Genomic DNA, 17,991 nt, shown 5'->3' on the forward strand with positions numbered 1-17,991 from the left:
AAAAAGTTCCATTTTCTTCTGATCTCCAATGTTTTTATTTTTGTTATTAACATATAATGTATTATTTGTTTCAGGGGTACAGGTCTGTGATTCGTCAGTCTTACACAATTCACAGCGCTCACCATAGCAAACCCCCTCCCCAATGTCCAACACCCAGCCACCCCATCCCTCCCACCCCCCTCCAGTCCAGCAACCCTCAGTTTGTTTCTTGAGATTAAGAGTCTCTTATGGTTTGTCTCCCTCTCTGGTTTCATCTTCTTTCATTTTTCCCTCCCTTCCCCTATGATCCTCTGTCTTGTTTCTCAAATTCCTCATATCAGTGTGATCTCCAATATATTTAATAAGAACTCAGCTATCATATTTTCCCTTTATGTAGTGTGTCTTTTTTTCCCTTGCTGCTTTTGTTTTTCTCCCTATGTTTTGTTTCCAGCAATTGAATTACAATGTCAACACATGTGGTTTTCTTTGTATTTATCCTGCTAGGTTTCACTAAGTTTCTGGGATCTGTAAATACAAGTGTGTTTTTTTTTTTTAAGATTTTTTTAGAGCAATTTTAGGTTTATAAAAAAATTGAAAAGGAGATACACAGATTTCCTATAGACCTCCTTAAATCTATGTATTTGGAGGGGTGCCTGGGTGGCTCAGTTGGTTAAGCGACTGCCTTCGGCTCAGGACATGATCCTGGAATTCCAGGATCGAGTCCCGCATCGGGCTCCCTGCTCGGCAGGGAGTCTGCTTCTCCCTCTGACCCTCCCCCTCTCATGCTCTCTCTCATGCTCTCTCTCAAATAAATAAATAAAATCTTTAAAAAAAAAAATCTATGTATTTGGAATCAAATTAGAGAAATATTTCAGCCATTATTTAAAAAAAAATTTTTTTTCCTGCCCCTTTCTTACTCTTTTAATCTCTTTATGTTTCAGTTAACTGTATGTTAGTCTATTTGCTATTATCCAACATATCACTAAGGCTCCATTCACTTTGTAATACCCCTCATTCTCCCTGTTCTTCAAATTGGCTATCTACTGATCTCTTTTAAAATTTATGGACTTTCTTTTGACAGCTCTAACCTGTTATTAAGATCATTCAGTGAACTTTTCATTAAATTTCAGTTTCCAAATTTCCATTTCTTAATAGTTTTCCTTAGTTGGCTAAGATTTCCTATATCATCAACATGGCGTTTTCCTTTAAGTCCCTGAAGCATACTTATAAGAGTGACTTTAAAGTCTTTATCTGTTAAATATGATATATAGGACTTCTTGGAGTTGATTTCTACTGCATGTTTTTCCTCATTATGGGTCATATGTTACTGTTTCTTGGCATGTCTGGCAAATTTTAAAACCCACTATAGGATACTGTAGTTGATACACTGTAAAGAGTCTGGATTCTGTTATGTTCTTCTGAAGAGCAATACTTTTTATTCTAGTATGTAATTTAGTTAATAGTTGACCTCCTTGTACTTCTGTAAGCTTGAATTTATCCTTTGTTAGGCTAATCTGCTGAAAGCTCAGGGTATTTCCCAGACCTCTCTATCTTGGTAAGACTCATCCTCCAAATTCAATCTTCCCTGCAGACTTTCTCGGAACTTTAAGTTTTGTTGGTCTGGATCTACAGTAGGTTTTATTATAGTTCATGACCCCTATTCTTAAAACCTAGCTTTCTGTTACTTCAGCAAGATGCCAGAAGTTTTAACAAGCATTTTGCCACTCTGGACTGGACTAGAACTCCAAATTCCCCAGCACTGCTCTACCTTTAGTACCACAATTCCACTTTCATCTCTGTAGTACTTAATCTCTGGTAAACCCTGGGTAGTCTCATCCAATGAATGTGCAGCCTAGTCCTCAGTTAAGAATTCATGAACATCTGACTCCCAACTTCTTTTCAGTATACTGTTTATATATGTTACTTCCCAGATTTACTCAGAGCATTTACAACTATAGAATCAAGGGACTTCCGAAGGTCACTTAGAGAACTATTTTGAACGATAGGGATCTTAGAGATTTAAGAAACCCTTTCATTTCAGAATAAGAAAACTGCAGACCTAAGAAGTTAAGTGCAGACTGGATCTTCAATTCTGAATACCTTGTTTTGCAAATATTCAGCTTCACTAATTTCAAAGTGTTTCCATTACTTTACCTCATTTGATCCTCACAACAATATCATGAGGTGGGTCTAAATATTATTATACTTATTTTAAATGTAAGCAAACTGGCTTAAATGTAAACACATTCTTTGCTACAGGGAGCATCTTTGATGTTTATAATACTCATAACTGGATCTTCTGATAGGAAAATCTTATGATTAAATGGATGGATTACTACCATCTACATCCAAAGCTCGATGGAAGTTTTACCCATTTACAGAATGAGTAATTACCTATAAGGCACCTTTCTGAAGGCACTGTAAAGAAAGGTCCTGAAAAAACACCCTCATACTGGTATATTATTTACCAGATTTTCTCAAAATGGGTATTACAATTAGGTTAAGGCTTACCTACCTGCAATGGTTAGTCCTTTAACTGATGTATTATATTTAACAGAAGGGACCAGAATTGACCCCACACCTCCAGTAGTGGAGAAAATGAAAAGAAGTAGGATAATAATCTTACTCCTTTCTCCTTTGGGAGAAAGAAGATGACCTATATTCTTAATTTCATCCTTGCACACAAACCATATATACTGATGGGGCAGAGAAAGCACTGTAAATGCTGAAAAAGAAAGGTACTCTGGGGGCCTTTATCTGAAAAGCTCAATGCTTTACTTGCTACTTAGAGATTATTTCAGCCATTTGAGGCTCTTTACATGAAAAGATGATTAAGAAGCATGATTTTTTGAAGAATATGGTTTCTTCTATTTGGAAGTTATATGTGGCTTTAAATGGCTAAAAGATGGATTAAGGTTTTAAGGGAGGAGAAAGGCATGGGATATTTGGGGTTATTTGTAATTGATTCCAATTCAGGTTGCAAGAAAATAAAAAGATTTGAGAAAAACATTTATCATACACATGCCTTATCTTGTGAAAAGCTGAGGATCATGGTCAAAGTTTAGGAGCAGAAAGAGGTAGAAAATTCTAACAATTACTATATTTAACTAAGCCATTTCTTCCACTGTTCTATAATAACTCAGAACCTCAAGTAAACTATCAGTCTAATGAGGAAAGATGCTAGGAACAGTTAAGATTACACATCCTATAAGGTGGATACATAGGTGAGCTGGAGATAAGGGTAGAAAAAAGGGGGTAGAATTAAGGAGTTAATCATGACCTAGAGAGGAAGACTCAAAGTTCCAAGGGATAGCTGATTATAGACACAAACTCTACTTTACCTTTATTTATTTATTTATTTATTTTAGAGAGATAGCGAGAGCAGGAGCACAAGCAGGGGGAGTGGGAGAGGGAGAAGCAGGCTTCCCGCCAAGCAGGGAGCCCGATGCGGGGCTCAATCCCAGGACCCTGGGATCATGACCCGAGCCGAAGGCAGACGCTTAACGACTGAGCCACCCAGGCACCCCAAAAGTATACATGTTCTTATGTAACTTAGAAAACACTTCAATTTGTTACTAGGGTATAACTGTTCCTATGATACATTTGCATAACTTTTCAATTTTGTGGTTAATTTGGAAGATTGTCATAAATCCCGCAATTGGGATTTCTTTTCTTTAATGCCAGCAACTTTACAATAAATTTGAAAATGAAATAGGATTATCAGAAGATATAATAATTTAAAATACAAACTTTCAGGCACATGGGTGGCTCAGTCAGTTAAGCATCTGCCTTCGTCTCAGGTTGTAATCCCAGGACTCTGGGATCCATCCCAGCACTGGGCTCCCTGCTCAGCGAGGAGCCTGCTTCTCCCTCTCCCTTTGCCCCTCCCCCCATTTGTGCTTGCTCTCTCTCGTGTTTTCTCTCTCTCTCTCAAATAAATAAATCTTAAAAAAATACAGACTCATTTTAATTATTCAAAGTGTAATAGATTGACACCTAACCTATACTATCCCCAAATAGCCTGAACTTTTTCAAGTAACCATTTTCAACAGCTTTCTTAATTCTAAATATATTCTATTTTTCTCTCTTAAAAGATTCTTTAAATGTCAGAATTTAGATTACATTATTGGACTCTTCTTAGGTACATATGAAAACTTACTTTCTGTTGTGGGAAGTTAGGGCTTTCTTTAGCCAAAAGGTATCTCAAGAGTATATAATTTAGCCCACAGAGGTTTGAATTTCTCTGCCAACTTTACTAATGGAATACTACTTATCAAACAGCTCTGGAATCTCAAAGAAACAAAAGAGCTCTCCTACCCCCTCCCCAAACAAACCTGTTCTCAGGGTAGTCAAATTCATAGTTTCATAAAAATTTTTATTAAACATGAAAAATGAGTCTTTTTATTCATAGTGCCAACATAGGGTGAGACGGCAGTAGGAGTGTGAATGCAAGGCACTGGAGAATGAACCAGTTCATCTAGAAACCATACTACTCAAACTCATGACCTGAACTGATACTTAAAATTTATTATGATTACTCTAATTGTTATTTTATTATTTTGTCCCCTTCTCCAATTCATCCTTTCTTTCTTAGGGAAAGAGACTAACATAAAAGTGGAATAAAAAAATAATGGCTAACAAAACCACAGCATAAGGAAAAGAAGAACCAACATGGTATCTGCCAATAAAAATGTTCCGTCAAGGCTGTCTAACCAATTCAAATGTTTCTACTAACTCACTAGCATGCTACCAAGTGAATGGTTTCACATGTCTTCAAACTCAGGGCCACCATTTGTTTGTAACAGATGCTCAGAAATTACAATCATAAATGCTAGGGTTGGAGAAGAATGATTAGGTCATTCCTTTTGGTCTGACATGGTCAGGATTACTGCAGAAAACTACACTATTCTAGTGCTTTGCTAAAAAATTTGTTTTTTAGATATATAGGTCAGCTCTGCCTTTTCCTCAGGAGAGACTTTTCTTATTCTGGATTCTGAGTCACACATATACATGTTTCAGTCTCTTTCTTGCACACTGATTCCTCTCATGTTTCTTCTACATTTCAAGTTCTGGGGTTATAATGAACAACTCCTTTTACTTATTCAATTATCCAAAATTAAACAATGTAAACATTTAAGATATGGTGGGTCCTGCCATGAAACAATGAAACAATTACATGAAAATTGTATGAAGCCAGAACAATTATTATTGCTATTCTAAAAATGAGCAGACTGAGGCAGAGAAAGGTTAAAGAACTTGCTTAAGTCATAGATCTGATAAGTTCAGATTCAGGCTCTTTTATTCCAGGAAGTATGTTCTTACTAGTTGCCGTAAGTAATTAGAGACAGATATCATGTAGAATTAGTTGGAGGGAGTAAACTCCTTACAAATTAACAAAAGAATGAAGTAAATTCTGAGCAAAGTTGTAGAAACTGAGACACCCCAACTGAGGACAGATGATTAGCTGAACTTGCTCAACCTATGGAAAGGAGTCCAGAATGCAGCAGAAGAAAGGCTATTCTCTTGCTCAGCTTCATAGTGAAAAGGAATCGAAAGCTCACTGTATTAGAACCCACAATATGTCATTCATAGTGTTTTGTATATATTTACGCTTAGGCTATAGTTTTCAACTGAGGTTTTATGAATGATTACTTTTTATTTGTATGCCATATATTGGAAATCCTCATTTAAAAAAAAAATACAGAATTCAATTCACTGTTCTAAGAGGAAACAACAGAATACCTGTTGCTTCACAGACTTGGCAGCACAATGGCGGGTTGGCCTACGGGGCAGTGCAAACAGAGTGGGCCAGTTAAAGAACCACCACACTCAACAGAATATCTGGATAGAGGATTATGTCTAAAGTGCTGAGATAACTTATTAAAAGGAAGGTATTAAATGACCATTTTACTAAAATATGAAACTGAAAGACCACAACAAGGGGAAATTTAAGTGGAAATTAAAGCAAGGACTACTTTTAAAACTTGATTCTGGGAACACTATATCAAAAATAAATGATGTACTATATGTTGGCTAACTGAACATAATAATAAAAAAAAAAAACATAGACCAAAACAACAACAACTTTATGTTGGTAAATCTGCACGATACAAACTTGTGAAAAATCTAAGAACATCATGGTGCCTCAGAATATATTCTGAGCGACTGAAGAAGGTGATTTAAGAGATAGGTCATCTATCAGAGCCAGGTTTTAGAACTTTATTTCTAGAACTTTCATTTAATGTTTGTTTTACTAAATTTCTACACTACTTAAAAATTTCTCTATATACTTTAATCATTTATCCCATGCCTTATTGTGTGAGTGCCTGATGTTACCAAAAATAGTTTTGCTAATCATAGTAGTTTTCAGAAATGTAATCTCTGACCGGTTTGGAAAGGGAAGTCCACAATAGAGTGTAGCACTGTGGTACTGAAAAAGAAAAAAAAAATTACAACTCCTTTTCATGGCTTGAAGTGAATCATTCTTTTAAAACTTCTTCCATATCTTTTCAAAGTCCTACTGATAAAAGAAAATTCCCACACAAATACACCACTATTTTGCTATAAGCAGATATCTGTACTTAGTAGGAAAGATCTGACAGGTAAAAATCAAGATACTGGTGCATGGAGCAAACAAAACAAAACTGTTCTACTGTTACTTTAGTGAGGCCTGTTTCTGCTTCAGAACATCACATGAGATACTTTGTTTTCCACAACATTATATCCATCCTTCTTCCATTTTCTTAAATCCTTTGGGCTCTGATTTAATTTGCTTCTCAACTCTACCCCCCTACCATGTTTTAGGAATGGTTCCCAGACCTCTTTCATTCAAATAATTTTATGCTTTATTATTCAAAAGTTACCTCTATTATTCCATCTCCAAAATATCAAGCTTTAAATTTCAACCACCAGTGACAAAAAACTTGTCTTACACTAACTGCTCCCGAAGCAGCATATTAACAAATTTTATCCTCTTGATGATAGTCAGAACACTAACCTCTCCCTATTCTCCCAGTGTACAAATTTATTTCTGGCTTCAAGTACTCATCACTTCCAAGAGTAGATCATCTGTAATGCTTTCATAAAAGATTAGAATCTTTTAACCTTGCACTGTGGCCTAATAACCTATACATACATGCAGATGACACCCCAACAACTGCTTCCTCAACTCTTAGGTTGCTGTCAGGATATCATATGTGCCATGAAAACTCACACCAGAGTATCAAGGCAAGATCCTCTTCTGGTCTGTAATTTGGGTATTCAATGTTTATTGACAGTTCAAAGCAACAGAAAAGAAGAGGTGATGTTAGCCTAAAGTACTTGCTGAGCTGAGAAGTCTGTTTATTGTAGGTCAGGGAGACTCAGTATTTATGCAGAGAAGAAGAAACTAATAGAAAGTGAGCACAGATGATGTGAGAGAAAACTAACAGATGAAGACTGCAGAGGAGGGGACCTGTGCTTAAAATCTGTGATAGAGATCAGAAGCTAGCCTTATGATGGAAAGAGTATCTTTTCTGAAACAGAAGAAAAGACAACAAAAATACAGACAACTGCTGAGGTAAAGAAGGTCGCTGAGCTATCCCAGGATAAATCTGTCTTCATAAAACCTAGGAGCAGGGCAATTATGAAGGGGTGAGGGTTGGGCATGGTGCCACAATGAAGAAAAAGAAGCATCTATTATGGACTAGCAGACATGACATGCCTCACAACAAATTATCTCAGGAAGTCACAAGATGTGGGACTAGTAGGAAAATGACGTACAGCAAACTTCTACTAAAATTGACAATTTTGTAAAAACTGACTGGAGAGTGTAGCAAAACGTTAATGGTTAAATATGGGGGATATGTATATAGGGGCTCATTATACTATTTTCTCTACTTTTGCATATCTTTGGAAGTGTTTATAATAAAAAAAATGTTTTTAAAAAGTACCTGGCTATCATAGGTCCTCAAGACCAACAGTCATGTTCCTCAGTAAACTCAGCAATATGGCTAAACTTTCCATAAGATTTTAGAAATTTCAGAGATGCAACTGGATATGGTTATATACACATATCCACACACACACACACACACACACACACACACACACACACATGCTCTCTCTCTCTCTCGGACTTTAAAATTCAATGAAGAGGCAAAAATAATTCTATTTGACCAGAATTTGTTCCAAATTTGTTCTAGGGAGTGAGAAATACAAGTCTGCATTAAAATGAAGTTAAATGTGTTAGTGGTAATAAATTGGACCAGATGATGAAAGCAATGAGAAAAAGATTTTCTACTGAAAAATAAGATTATAAACACTTACTTCATCTCCAGAACTTCCTCTAAGTGTTTCCTTCTTTCTGCACGAAGATTGGTCAAATGAGTTTCCTTTTCTGCCAGAGACTGTTGAGTAGAGGACAGCTTTGCTTTCATGGACTCCAGTTCCTGCTTCACTTTCTCCATGGCCATCAGTAATTCCTCCACCTATGGTAAGTATGGAAAAGAAAAACTGAGCATTTTGATCAATTAAAGACAGAGGAGCTAAGTAACAGGCAATTCCTGGGTCCACAAGATTAAAAACACACGCATATTGCAAAAATCCTGTACTCTTGCTGATTCAAACACATATATCAAGACAATATAACAAATAAATAAATCTCTGGTCTTCCCTCCACTATAATTCTTCTCAAGTTACCTCAAAAAGAACTTCATTTTCTTTTTGATAAACACAACTGCATCAGTTCAATAAGTCACACTTTGCCACAGTCAGTCCCTTTTAGAGAATTTATTTGGAAATGGCCCACAAATTTCCATGGAAATCACAATATAACACAGATAAAAATATAAGGAACAAAATCATAGTAAATTTCTCTTGAAGGATTTTAGGAAATAAAAGACATAAACTTGACTAATAACACTCAGTATAAACAAAATAAGTCATTTTTATTCATCCAAACAAAGATTTTTCTGTTTACACCATTAAAAATAATTTCTTTTGGAGAAAACAGCTAGAATTCAATCCGACAGCTTCTTGCTCTAAGTAGAGTTTTCTCAAGGAAGGCAGGAAGAAAAAAGAAAAACACATGACCACATAGAGAGGAGAGAGAATGCTTTAAAAAAAACTTGAAAAAAATCCTGAGGGAAAGAAGACAGAACTCTACAACACAAGGAACTAAGAAAACACAGTATGTACTTCATCAGTCATTTCCACTCACTCTGGGTGGTGTCCAAATCAGAATTACTTAAATAAACATGTTCATTTTAATTCCGAAGCAAGATATATGTTGGCAAAAATGTGTTAATACCAAAACCAACCTGAATCAGGTAATCAACCAGCCAACTGCACCAATCACAAGAGTTTATATTGGCTGCTGCTTGCCAAGAAATAATTTTGGTGACAAGCCTTTTCAGAGGAAGAGGTGGGGGAATTGCCATTCATTGACTTCTACATAAAACCAATTTGTGTGATACTAAAACTGAGGACAGTTTAGAGACAAAACTGCAATATAACAAATCAGAGTTGTTAACAGACCCCAGGATGTTAGCACCTCAGACCTAACCAAAGTTTCCATGTTGATTGGTAACAGTTGTTAAACACTGATAATAAACAGATACATTTAGTGTTTTGGCACCTGAATCATCTTACTTTGTGTATCTTTTCAGAAGTGATCAAGTTAATGTTCTCAGCTAATAGCTGTGAGAACAGTGCTGTGAGAATATATATTATTATGCAGCTCTCCTCGGATATGTATTCACATATTTACAAGCTTTATGTTAACATGTATCACTATCCACCCTTTGAAAACTGCAAATAAGGATGATTCCATTTTAATAAGTTTAATTCATGTAAAATCTTATTTAAAACTGAATTGAAATGGCATACCAAGTTATGTTCTTATAACACAAAATCAATAATGGACAGCACCATTTACAGAAGCTCTAATAAAGTGTGGGATATTTCCATCTTTGATGAACTTACCTTAAACAAATCAAAAAATCTCCCTCCCAACCTGTCTTTCACCACCCCAAGCAAGGTATGGTATCAGTTTCTTATATAACTTAGATTAAATATACATAAACAAGCTTGTATAAACAACTTATTCCTCTCTTTTCTATATTAAAAAAAGGAAGCTCACTTTATATATACCCTTATGCATCCAAAATTTTTGGTAAATGTTTACGGAAATACAACACAGAGAAAAAAACACAAATGTTAAATGTGCAACCTGAAGAATTTTCTCTAAGTTGAACACACCTATGTAAAGAGAACACAGACCAATAAACAAAACATTAACAGTCCCCCAGAAACACATCTCAAAACCTCTTCCCAGATGAAGAGTAACCGTTATTCTAGCATTTTACATTAGTTTTGCCTATTTAACTTTGTACAAATGGAATTACATAGTATTTAATTTTAAGTACAGATTTTCTTTTTTTTTAAGATTTTATTTATTTGACAGAGAGAGACACAGCGAGAGAGGGAACACAAGCAGGGGGAGTGGGAGAGGGAGAAGCAGGCTTCCCGCGGAGCAGGGAGCCCGATGCGGGGCTCGATCCCAGGACCCTGGGATCCTGACCTGAGCCAAAGGCAGCCGCTTAACGACTCAGCCACCCAGGCGCCCCTTAAGTACAGAGTTTCTTCACTCAGTGTCATGTCTGTGAGATCCATCCATGTTATTGGGTATAATTAGAATCCACTAAAATAAATTATAATCAACAAGTATACAAAGGTTGCAGAATACAAGATCAATATACAGAAATCAATTGTCCATACACGAGCAATGAACGTTCCGAAATGAAATTAAAAACAATTCCATTTAAAATAGCATCAAAAAGAAGGAAATAGCTAGGTATAAATTTAACTTAAAAATGTGTAACATATATACTGAAAATTGTAAGATTATTGAAAGAAATTGAAGAAAATTTAAATAAATGGCAAAACTTATGACTTTAGATATAACTGTCATTTTATAGGAAGCATGAAGATAAGAGGAGCCGTGTAAATAGCACCATTAAAAAAATAATCCACTGAATCCAAAATGTGGGACACCTGTATTGGGCACGTGACTCAAATTTGTTTATTTCTCAACCCTCAGTTCTTTTCCATTGATCTCTTTTTCTGTCCTTAAGCCAACACTACCCTGAAGTTTTGTAGTAAGTTTTGAAGTCAAGAAGTATGAAATGTTCAACTTTATTATTTTCTTTCAAGATAACTTTTCTTATTCTGGCTCCCTCTCATTTTCATATCAGTTTTAGGATCAGCTTGTCAATTTCTGCAAAAAAAGACAGTTAGGGTCTTTATATGGATTACACTGAACCTGTGGATCACATTGGGGATATTGTCATCTTAACAATATTAAAGACTTTTGATCTGTGAACATGATGTTTGACCCATGTCAAGCAAGTCTATCTGTTGCCCTATTTCCAACAGCATTTGCTCACTTCATGTCTGTGACATTGTTAATTCTCCCAATATTTCAAACTTGATTTTCATTTTTATTGTATTTGTTATAATATGATCAGTGATTTTTGATGTTACTACTCTAATTCTTTTGGGGGCACCACAAACTGCACCCATATAAGATAGCAAACTTATTTGCCAAATGTAGTGTGTGCTCTGCCTGCTCCACCAACTGGCTGTTCCCCTGTCACTCTCTCTCTCCTTGGGCCGTTCTATTCCCTGAGATACAACAATACTGAAATTAGGTCAATTAATAACGCGACAGTGGTATCTAAATGTTCAAGTGAAAGAAAGAGTCGTATATCTCTCACTTAAAATCAAAAGCTAGAAATGATTAAGCTTAGTGAGGAAGACAGGTCCAAAGCTGACAGAGGCTCTACCAAACAGCCGAATTGTGAATGCAAAGGAAAAGTTCTTGAAGGAAATTAAAAGTGCTATTCCAGTGAACACACAAATGATAAGAAAGCGAAACAATCTTATTACTCATATGGAGAACGTTTTACTAACCCTCCATTCTATGGAATGACCAAACCAGCCACAGCATTCCTTAAGGCAAGGCCTAATCCAGAGCAAGGCCAAACTCTCTTCAATTCTGTGAAGGCAAAGAGAGGTGAGGAAGCTGCAGAAAAAAAGTCTGAAGCTAGCAGAGGTTGGCTCATGAGGTTTAAGGCAAGAAGTCATCTCCATAACATAAAAGTACAAGATGAAGCAGCAAGTGCTGATGCAGAAACTGCCGCAAGTTATGCAGAAGATCTAGCTAAGATCATTAATGAAGGCGGCCACGCTAAACAACAGATTTTCAATGTAGATGAAATAGCTTTCTACTGGAAGAAGACGACATCTTAGACTTTCATAGCGAGAGAGAGGAGAGGACAATGCTTGTCTTCAAAATATAGGCTGATTCTCTTGTTAGGGGCTAACACAGCTAATGACTTTAAGTTGAAGCCAATGCTCATTTACCATCCTGAAAATCCTAAGGCCCGTTAGAATCATGCTAAGTCTACTTTGCCTGTGCTCTATAAATGTAACAACAAAGCCTAGATAACAGCACATCTGTTTACAACATAGTCTACTAAATATTTTAAGTCCACTGTTGAGACCTACTGCTCAGAAAAAAAAGATTCCTTTCGAAATATGATTGCTCACTGACAATTCACCTCTTCACTGGAAGAGTTCTGATGGAGATGTACAATGAGATTATTGTTTTCATGCCTAACACAACATTCATTCTGTAGCCCATGGAGCAAGAAGAAGTCATTTCAGATTTTAAGTCTTATTATTTAAGAAATACATTTAAGAAAGGCTACAGCTGCCAGAGACAGGGATTCCTCTGGATAGATCTGGGCCAAGTAAACTAAAAACCTTCTGGAAAAAAATTCACCATTCTAGATGCCAGTAAGAACATTTGTGATTCATGGGAAGAGGTAAAAATACCGACCTGAACAGGACTTTGGAAGAAGTTGGTTCTAAGGAGGGCATGTATTGCATGGAGCACTGGGTGTTATATGAAAACAATGAATCATGGAACACTACGTCAAAAACTAATGATGTACTGTATAGTGACTAACATAACATAATAAAATTAAATTAAATTAAAAAAAAAGAAACTGAAAAAAAAAAGTGGTTTCTTGAGATGGAATCTACTCCTTCTGAAGATGCCGTGAAGACAGCTGAAATGACAACAAAGGATTTAGAATATTATGTAAACTTACTGGATAAAGCAGTAACAGATTTGAGAAGACTGACTCCAACTCTGAAAGAAGTTCCACTGTGGATAAAATGCTATCAAACAGCATCACATGCTACAGAGAAATTGTTTGTGAAAGAAAGAGTTGATGTGGCCAACTTCATTTTTTCTTTTTTTTTTTAAGATTTTATTTATTCGGGGCGCCTGGGTGGCTCAGTCGTTAAACGTCTGCCTTCGGCTCGGGTCATGATCCCATGGTCCTGGGATCGAGCCCCACATCGGGCTCCCTGCTCCGCGGGAAGCCTGCTTCTCCCTCTCACACTCCCTCTGCTTGTGTTCCCTCTCTCGCTGTGTCTATCTCTGTCAAATAAATAAATAAAATCTTAAAAAAGAAAAAAGATTTTATTTATTCATTTTTGAGAGAGAGAGGAAGCATGAGTGGGGGATGGGGGGCAGAGGAAGAGTGAAGCAGATTCCCCACTGAGCCAGGAGCCCAACATAGGGCTAGACCCCAGGACCCTGGGATCATGACCTGAGCCAAATGCAGATGCTTAACTGAATGAGCCACCCAGGCACCCCCATTGTTTTCGTATTTGAAGAAATTCCAATAGGTAGTGGGCGTGGAGAGCAGACCTCAAAAAGCCCTGAGCAGCCCCACCAACTCTGGTCTAGTTACCATCACACCCCAGGAGGAGCTGCAGCTGCCTAAACCAGCCCCATCACCGTCACTGCAACCATGAGCAGTGAAGTGGAGACCTTCCAGTCACCCAACCCTGGCCCCTGTCCCAGCACTGCTGACACCAAGCCTGATCCCATAGTTGGATGTGGTGGCCTCACATCAGGGTGCCTGCCAGCAAGCATAAGAAGATTTGGGGAACGGTAGAATGGTTCAGTGTGAGATACAGATATGGTTTCATATCTGTATTTTAGCAGTAATACACTAAGGAAGATGTATTTGTACACCTGTCATAAAGAGGAATAACTCTTAAGAAGTACCTTCACAATGTGGGAGATGGAGGGACTGTGGAGTATGATGTTGTTGAAGGGAAAAGGGTGAGGAGGTAGCAAATGGTATAGGCGCTGGTGGAGCTCCAGTACAAGGCAGTAAATATGCAGCAGACCATAACCATTGTAGGCACTATCAACGGCACATGGGTCCTCCATGCAATTACTAGCAGAATTGCCAAAATAGTGAGAGTGAGGAAAAGAATGAGGGATTAGACACTGTTTCCAAGGCCAGACCCAACAGCTCCAGACCTACTGCAGGCAACAATTCCCATCTTACTACAAGTGGAGACCCTGGGGACATCAACCATAGTCTTTCAACCCGCTTGGGCAGGGAGAAGTGCTGGAAGGTGCTGACAACCAGAATTCAGGAGGACAAGGTAGACCAGTGAGACAGAGTATGTATCAGGGTCACAGACAACAATTCTGCAGGGGTCTCCTCACCAGAGACCACACAGAGAAGACAACAATAAAGAAGTTTAGGAAAATCAAGGAGATGAGACCCAAGGTAAGCAGCCACCTCAACCTCGGTACTTCCACAAGTTTAATTACTGACACACCCCAAACAACAAAGTGGCAAAGAGACAAAAGCAGCTGATCCACCAGCAAAGAATTCATCTGCCCCAACCCCCCAACTTCTGACTAGGGCAGGGCTGAGTAAATACTGGTTTACCAATTCTCTACCATCATCTGGTTTAGTCATCCAATAAGAAGAAATGAGTATGATATTCCAGGAATAAGAAATTAACAAAAGACTGGAGCTGAAGATCTTAAGTGCTTGTTTTCTGCCCATTAACCAAATAACTAGAACTATCTGCATTATCTATGGAGCATGGGGTTTTTATTATTTTTGCCTAAAGACATCTCTTTTTAGTAATGACAAATATGTTTTTTTAAAAAGCCGGGTTTTTTGTAATACACCTTTAAGGGTTTTCAAATTGTTTCATATCTGGTCAAGATGAGATTTTTAAAAGCCTCATTTTTATTTGTAATAAAAATTTACAACTTGATTTTTTTCAAAAAAGTCAACAAACGGCAAGCACCTCTTAATAAAGGTCCTAAACACTTGTCAAAAAAAAAAACTCCCAAAGAAACAAAAACAGAGAAATTGCTACAGCCACCTTCAGCAACCACCACCCAGATCAGTCACAGCCATCAACACTGAAGTTAAGAACCTCCACCAGCAAAAATACTACAACTTGCTGTAAGCGCAGATGCTAGTTAGCATTTTCAGCAATAAAGTATTTTTTAATTAAGGCATGTACGTTGATTTTTTAGACATAATACTATCGCACACCTAATAAACTACAATATAGTGTAAACATAACTTTTATATATATATATATACTGGGAAACCAAAAAATTCATTGATTCACTTTATTGCCATATACGCTTTATTGTAGTGGTCTGGAACTAAGCTGGCAATGTCTCCAAGGTATGCCTGTATATGCATGCATCCGCAAACACACACATACACACACACACTGTATTCAATATATATCCTATTAGGTTTGTTTCTCTGGGGAAGCCTAACCAATAAATAAATAAATAATATTGTTAAATTAATATAATTAGTTATATTAATATAACATAACATCATATAGCAATTACATTAACATATAAAATACATTACATATATTATATATTAAAATGTATATTTTATAAGAAATTATATACAATATATAATATATAATATATATTAGAAGATTTATATATATATATATATTATAAGTAACTGGCTCATGTGATTATGGAATCTGACAAGTGCCAAGATCTGCAAACTGAATGGGCAAGCTTGAGACCCAAGAGAGGCAACTGTGAAGTTCTGGTCCAAAGACTGGCAGACTTAAGACTCAAGACTCAGTGTTTCAATTAGGGTCCAAAAGCAGGCAAAAGCCAACATCCCAGTTCAAACACAACCAGGCAGGATTTACTCTTAGGGGAGGGGAATCAACTGACTGGACAGAACAGGATGAGGGCCACTCACATTACAGAGGGCAATCTGATTTACTCAAGTGTATCAATTTAAATGTTAATTTCATCCAAAACACCCTCACAAAAACACCTAAAATTACCAAATATCTGGGCACCCTGTGGCCCAAGCAAGTTGACACATAAAATTAACCATCACAACTGTGTTATTTTGTGGTTGCTATACAATACCTGACTGAGAAGTTTCGTGGTTGCTATACAATACCTGACTGAGAAGTTACCCAGGAGTGTTAAGTATTGTGTTTGACATCTAGTCTTTAAACTACCTGGAATTGCTTTTTTGTGTATGGTGTGAGGTAGGGAACCAATCTCATTTTTCCCCATAGGGACATCCAATGTCTCAGCCCAATGTGGGGCTCAATCCCAGGACCCTGGAATCGTGACCTGAGCTGGAGGCACTTAACCAACTGAGCCACCCAGGTGCCCTTGGATCCCTTTTAAAAAGGGTGGGGAGGGGTGCCTGGGTGTTTCAGTCATTTTATTTATTTATTTTTTAATTTTTATTATTATTTTTTTTAGATTTTATTTGTCAGAAAGAGAGAGAGAGCACAAGCAGGGGGATCAGAAGGCAGAGGGAGAAACAGGCTCTCCGCTGAGCAAGGAACCCAAGGCAGGACTCGATCCCAGTACCCTGGGATCATGACCTGAGCTGAAGGCAGTCGCTTAACCGACTGAGCCACCCAGGTGTCCCAGTTCAGTCATTTTAAGTATCCAACTCTTGATCTCAGCTCAGGGCTTGATCTCAGGGTCATGAGTTCAGGCCCTGTGTTGGGCTCCATGCTGGGCATGGAGCCTACTTAAAAAAATAAAAAATAAAAAGGGTGGGGAAGTTGGTTGGCTATTAGACTCTCCATTTTGGGCTGCCATGGACCTTTTTTCTTCCAAGATGTTCAAGTTTAACAGCTTATCAAGTACCTATATTTTAATTCCCTGTCTATTCACCTCCTGAGATTTCCTTACTTTCTTTCCAACTTATGATACATATTTTATCAAACATCTTCAATTGTTTCTGTGGAAGTTATTTTCCCAGCATCTCATCTGTTATGTTTACAGACATGTTTCAACTTTCATTCCATACTTCTACTTACAGAATTTTGCTTGTTAGTAAAATGTAATTTTCTTAGATTGTTTCATTTTCCCATCTATTTTAGTGCCAGACCCTCAAGGTATTCCTATGTCAGATTATACATACAACCAAGTAAGTTTTAAAGCATTTTTGTATTTAAGGCTAGAAATGGTACCACAGGCCAGGATTTCCAAATAATTATCTCATTTGTGCTTGGGCTCCAGCCAGGGAAACAGTTTCAAGGTTAAACTGAAATACTCTGTTACTTTTCCACAACCCCAGAGAACACATCCAACTATCTCCATTTGGATATCTGTTCCATTACATGCCTACCACACAGCAGTTATACAGTTTTAGGTATAGTCACTGAGAGATGAAGGTAATGAAAGCTGAGTAGAAGAAATGAAGAGATATATACCACACTAAACAATGAAGAAATTCTCCACCATTTAAAAATGTGCTCCAGGTCACAGTATGATCTTCAAAAACATATGTTTCAAGACACAAAAAAAGCCCAGGCCAGAGCTGGGATTCAAGTATGCAACTTAACTGCCTCCAGTAACATATTAAGAGAAAGCACAGGGCTTGATAGTGTGCAGTGCCAGCACGACCAGATGGTTTGCTTAAATCACAAGCTAATAAACTTTTACTCAGAATAAGAAGGAACAAATTATGACTTTACCACAGTCCCATTTTCCTTAAGAAAGCAAAGCAATTAGGTGCTTCAGGTGCTGGCAAAGACTGCATCTTCAAGTTTCCCACCTTCTTCTGTTCCCCAACAGAAAGCAAAATACTTTTTTGTCGTTTCCAAGATGCT

At 37.3% G+C, this 17,991-nt stretch overlaps 1 protein-coding gene and 1 pseudogene across 12 annotated transcripts in view; one reads left to right on the top strand and one right to left on the bottom strand.

Moving 5' to 3' along the window:
- ERC1 (ELKS/RAB6-interacting/CAST family member 1) overlaps positions 1 to 17,991 on the bottom strand; it is a 550,857-nt gene that overhangs the window by 252,967 nt on the left and 279,899 nt on the right. For all 12 annotated transcript variants that reach the window (XM_078075442.1, XM_078075441.1, XM_078075446.1 and 9 more), the window contains one exon: positions 8,287 to 8,447. In XM_078075442.1, coding sequence (XP_077931568.1) covers positions 8,287 to 8,447 — 161 coding nt within the window. The remainder of the gene's footprint in view (positions 1 to 8,286; positions 8,448 to 17,991) is intronic.
- On the top strand, positions 13,934 to 14,826 carry LOC144382032 (Y-box-binding protein 1 pseudogene; annotated as a pseudogene).

This window comes from Halichoerus grypus, chromosome 6 (genome assembly GCF_964656455.1).
Source record: "Halichoerus grypus chromosome 6, mHalGry1.hap1.1, whole genome shotgun sequence".
NCBI lineage: Eukaryota > Metazoa > Chordata > Mammalia > Carnivora > Phocidae > Halichoerus > Halichoerus grypus.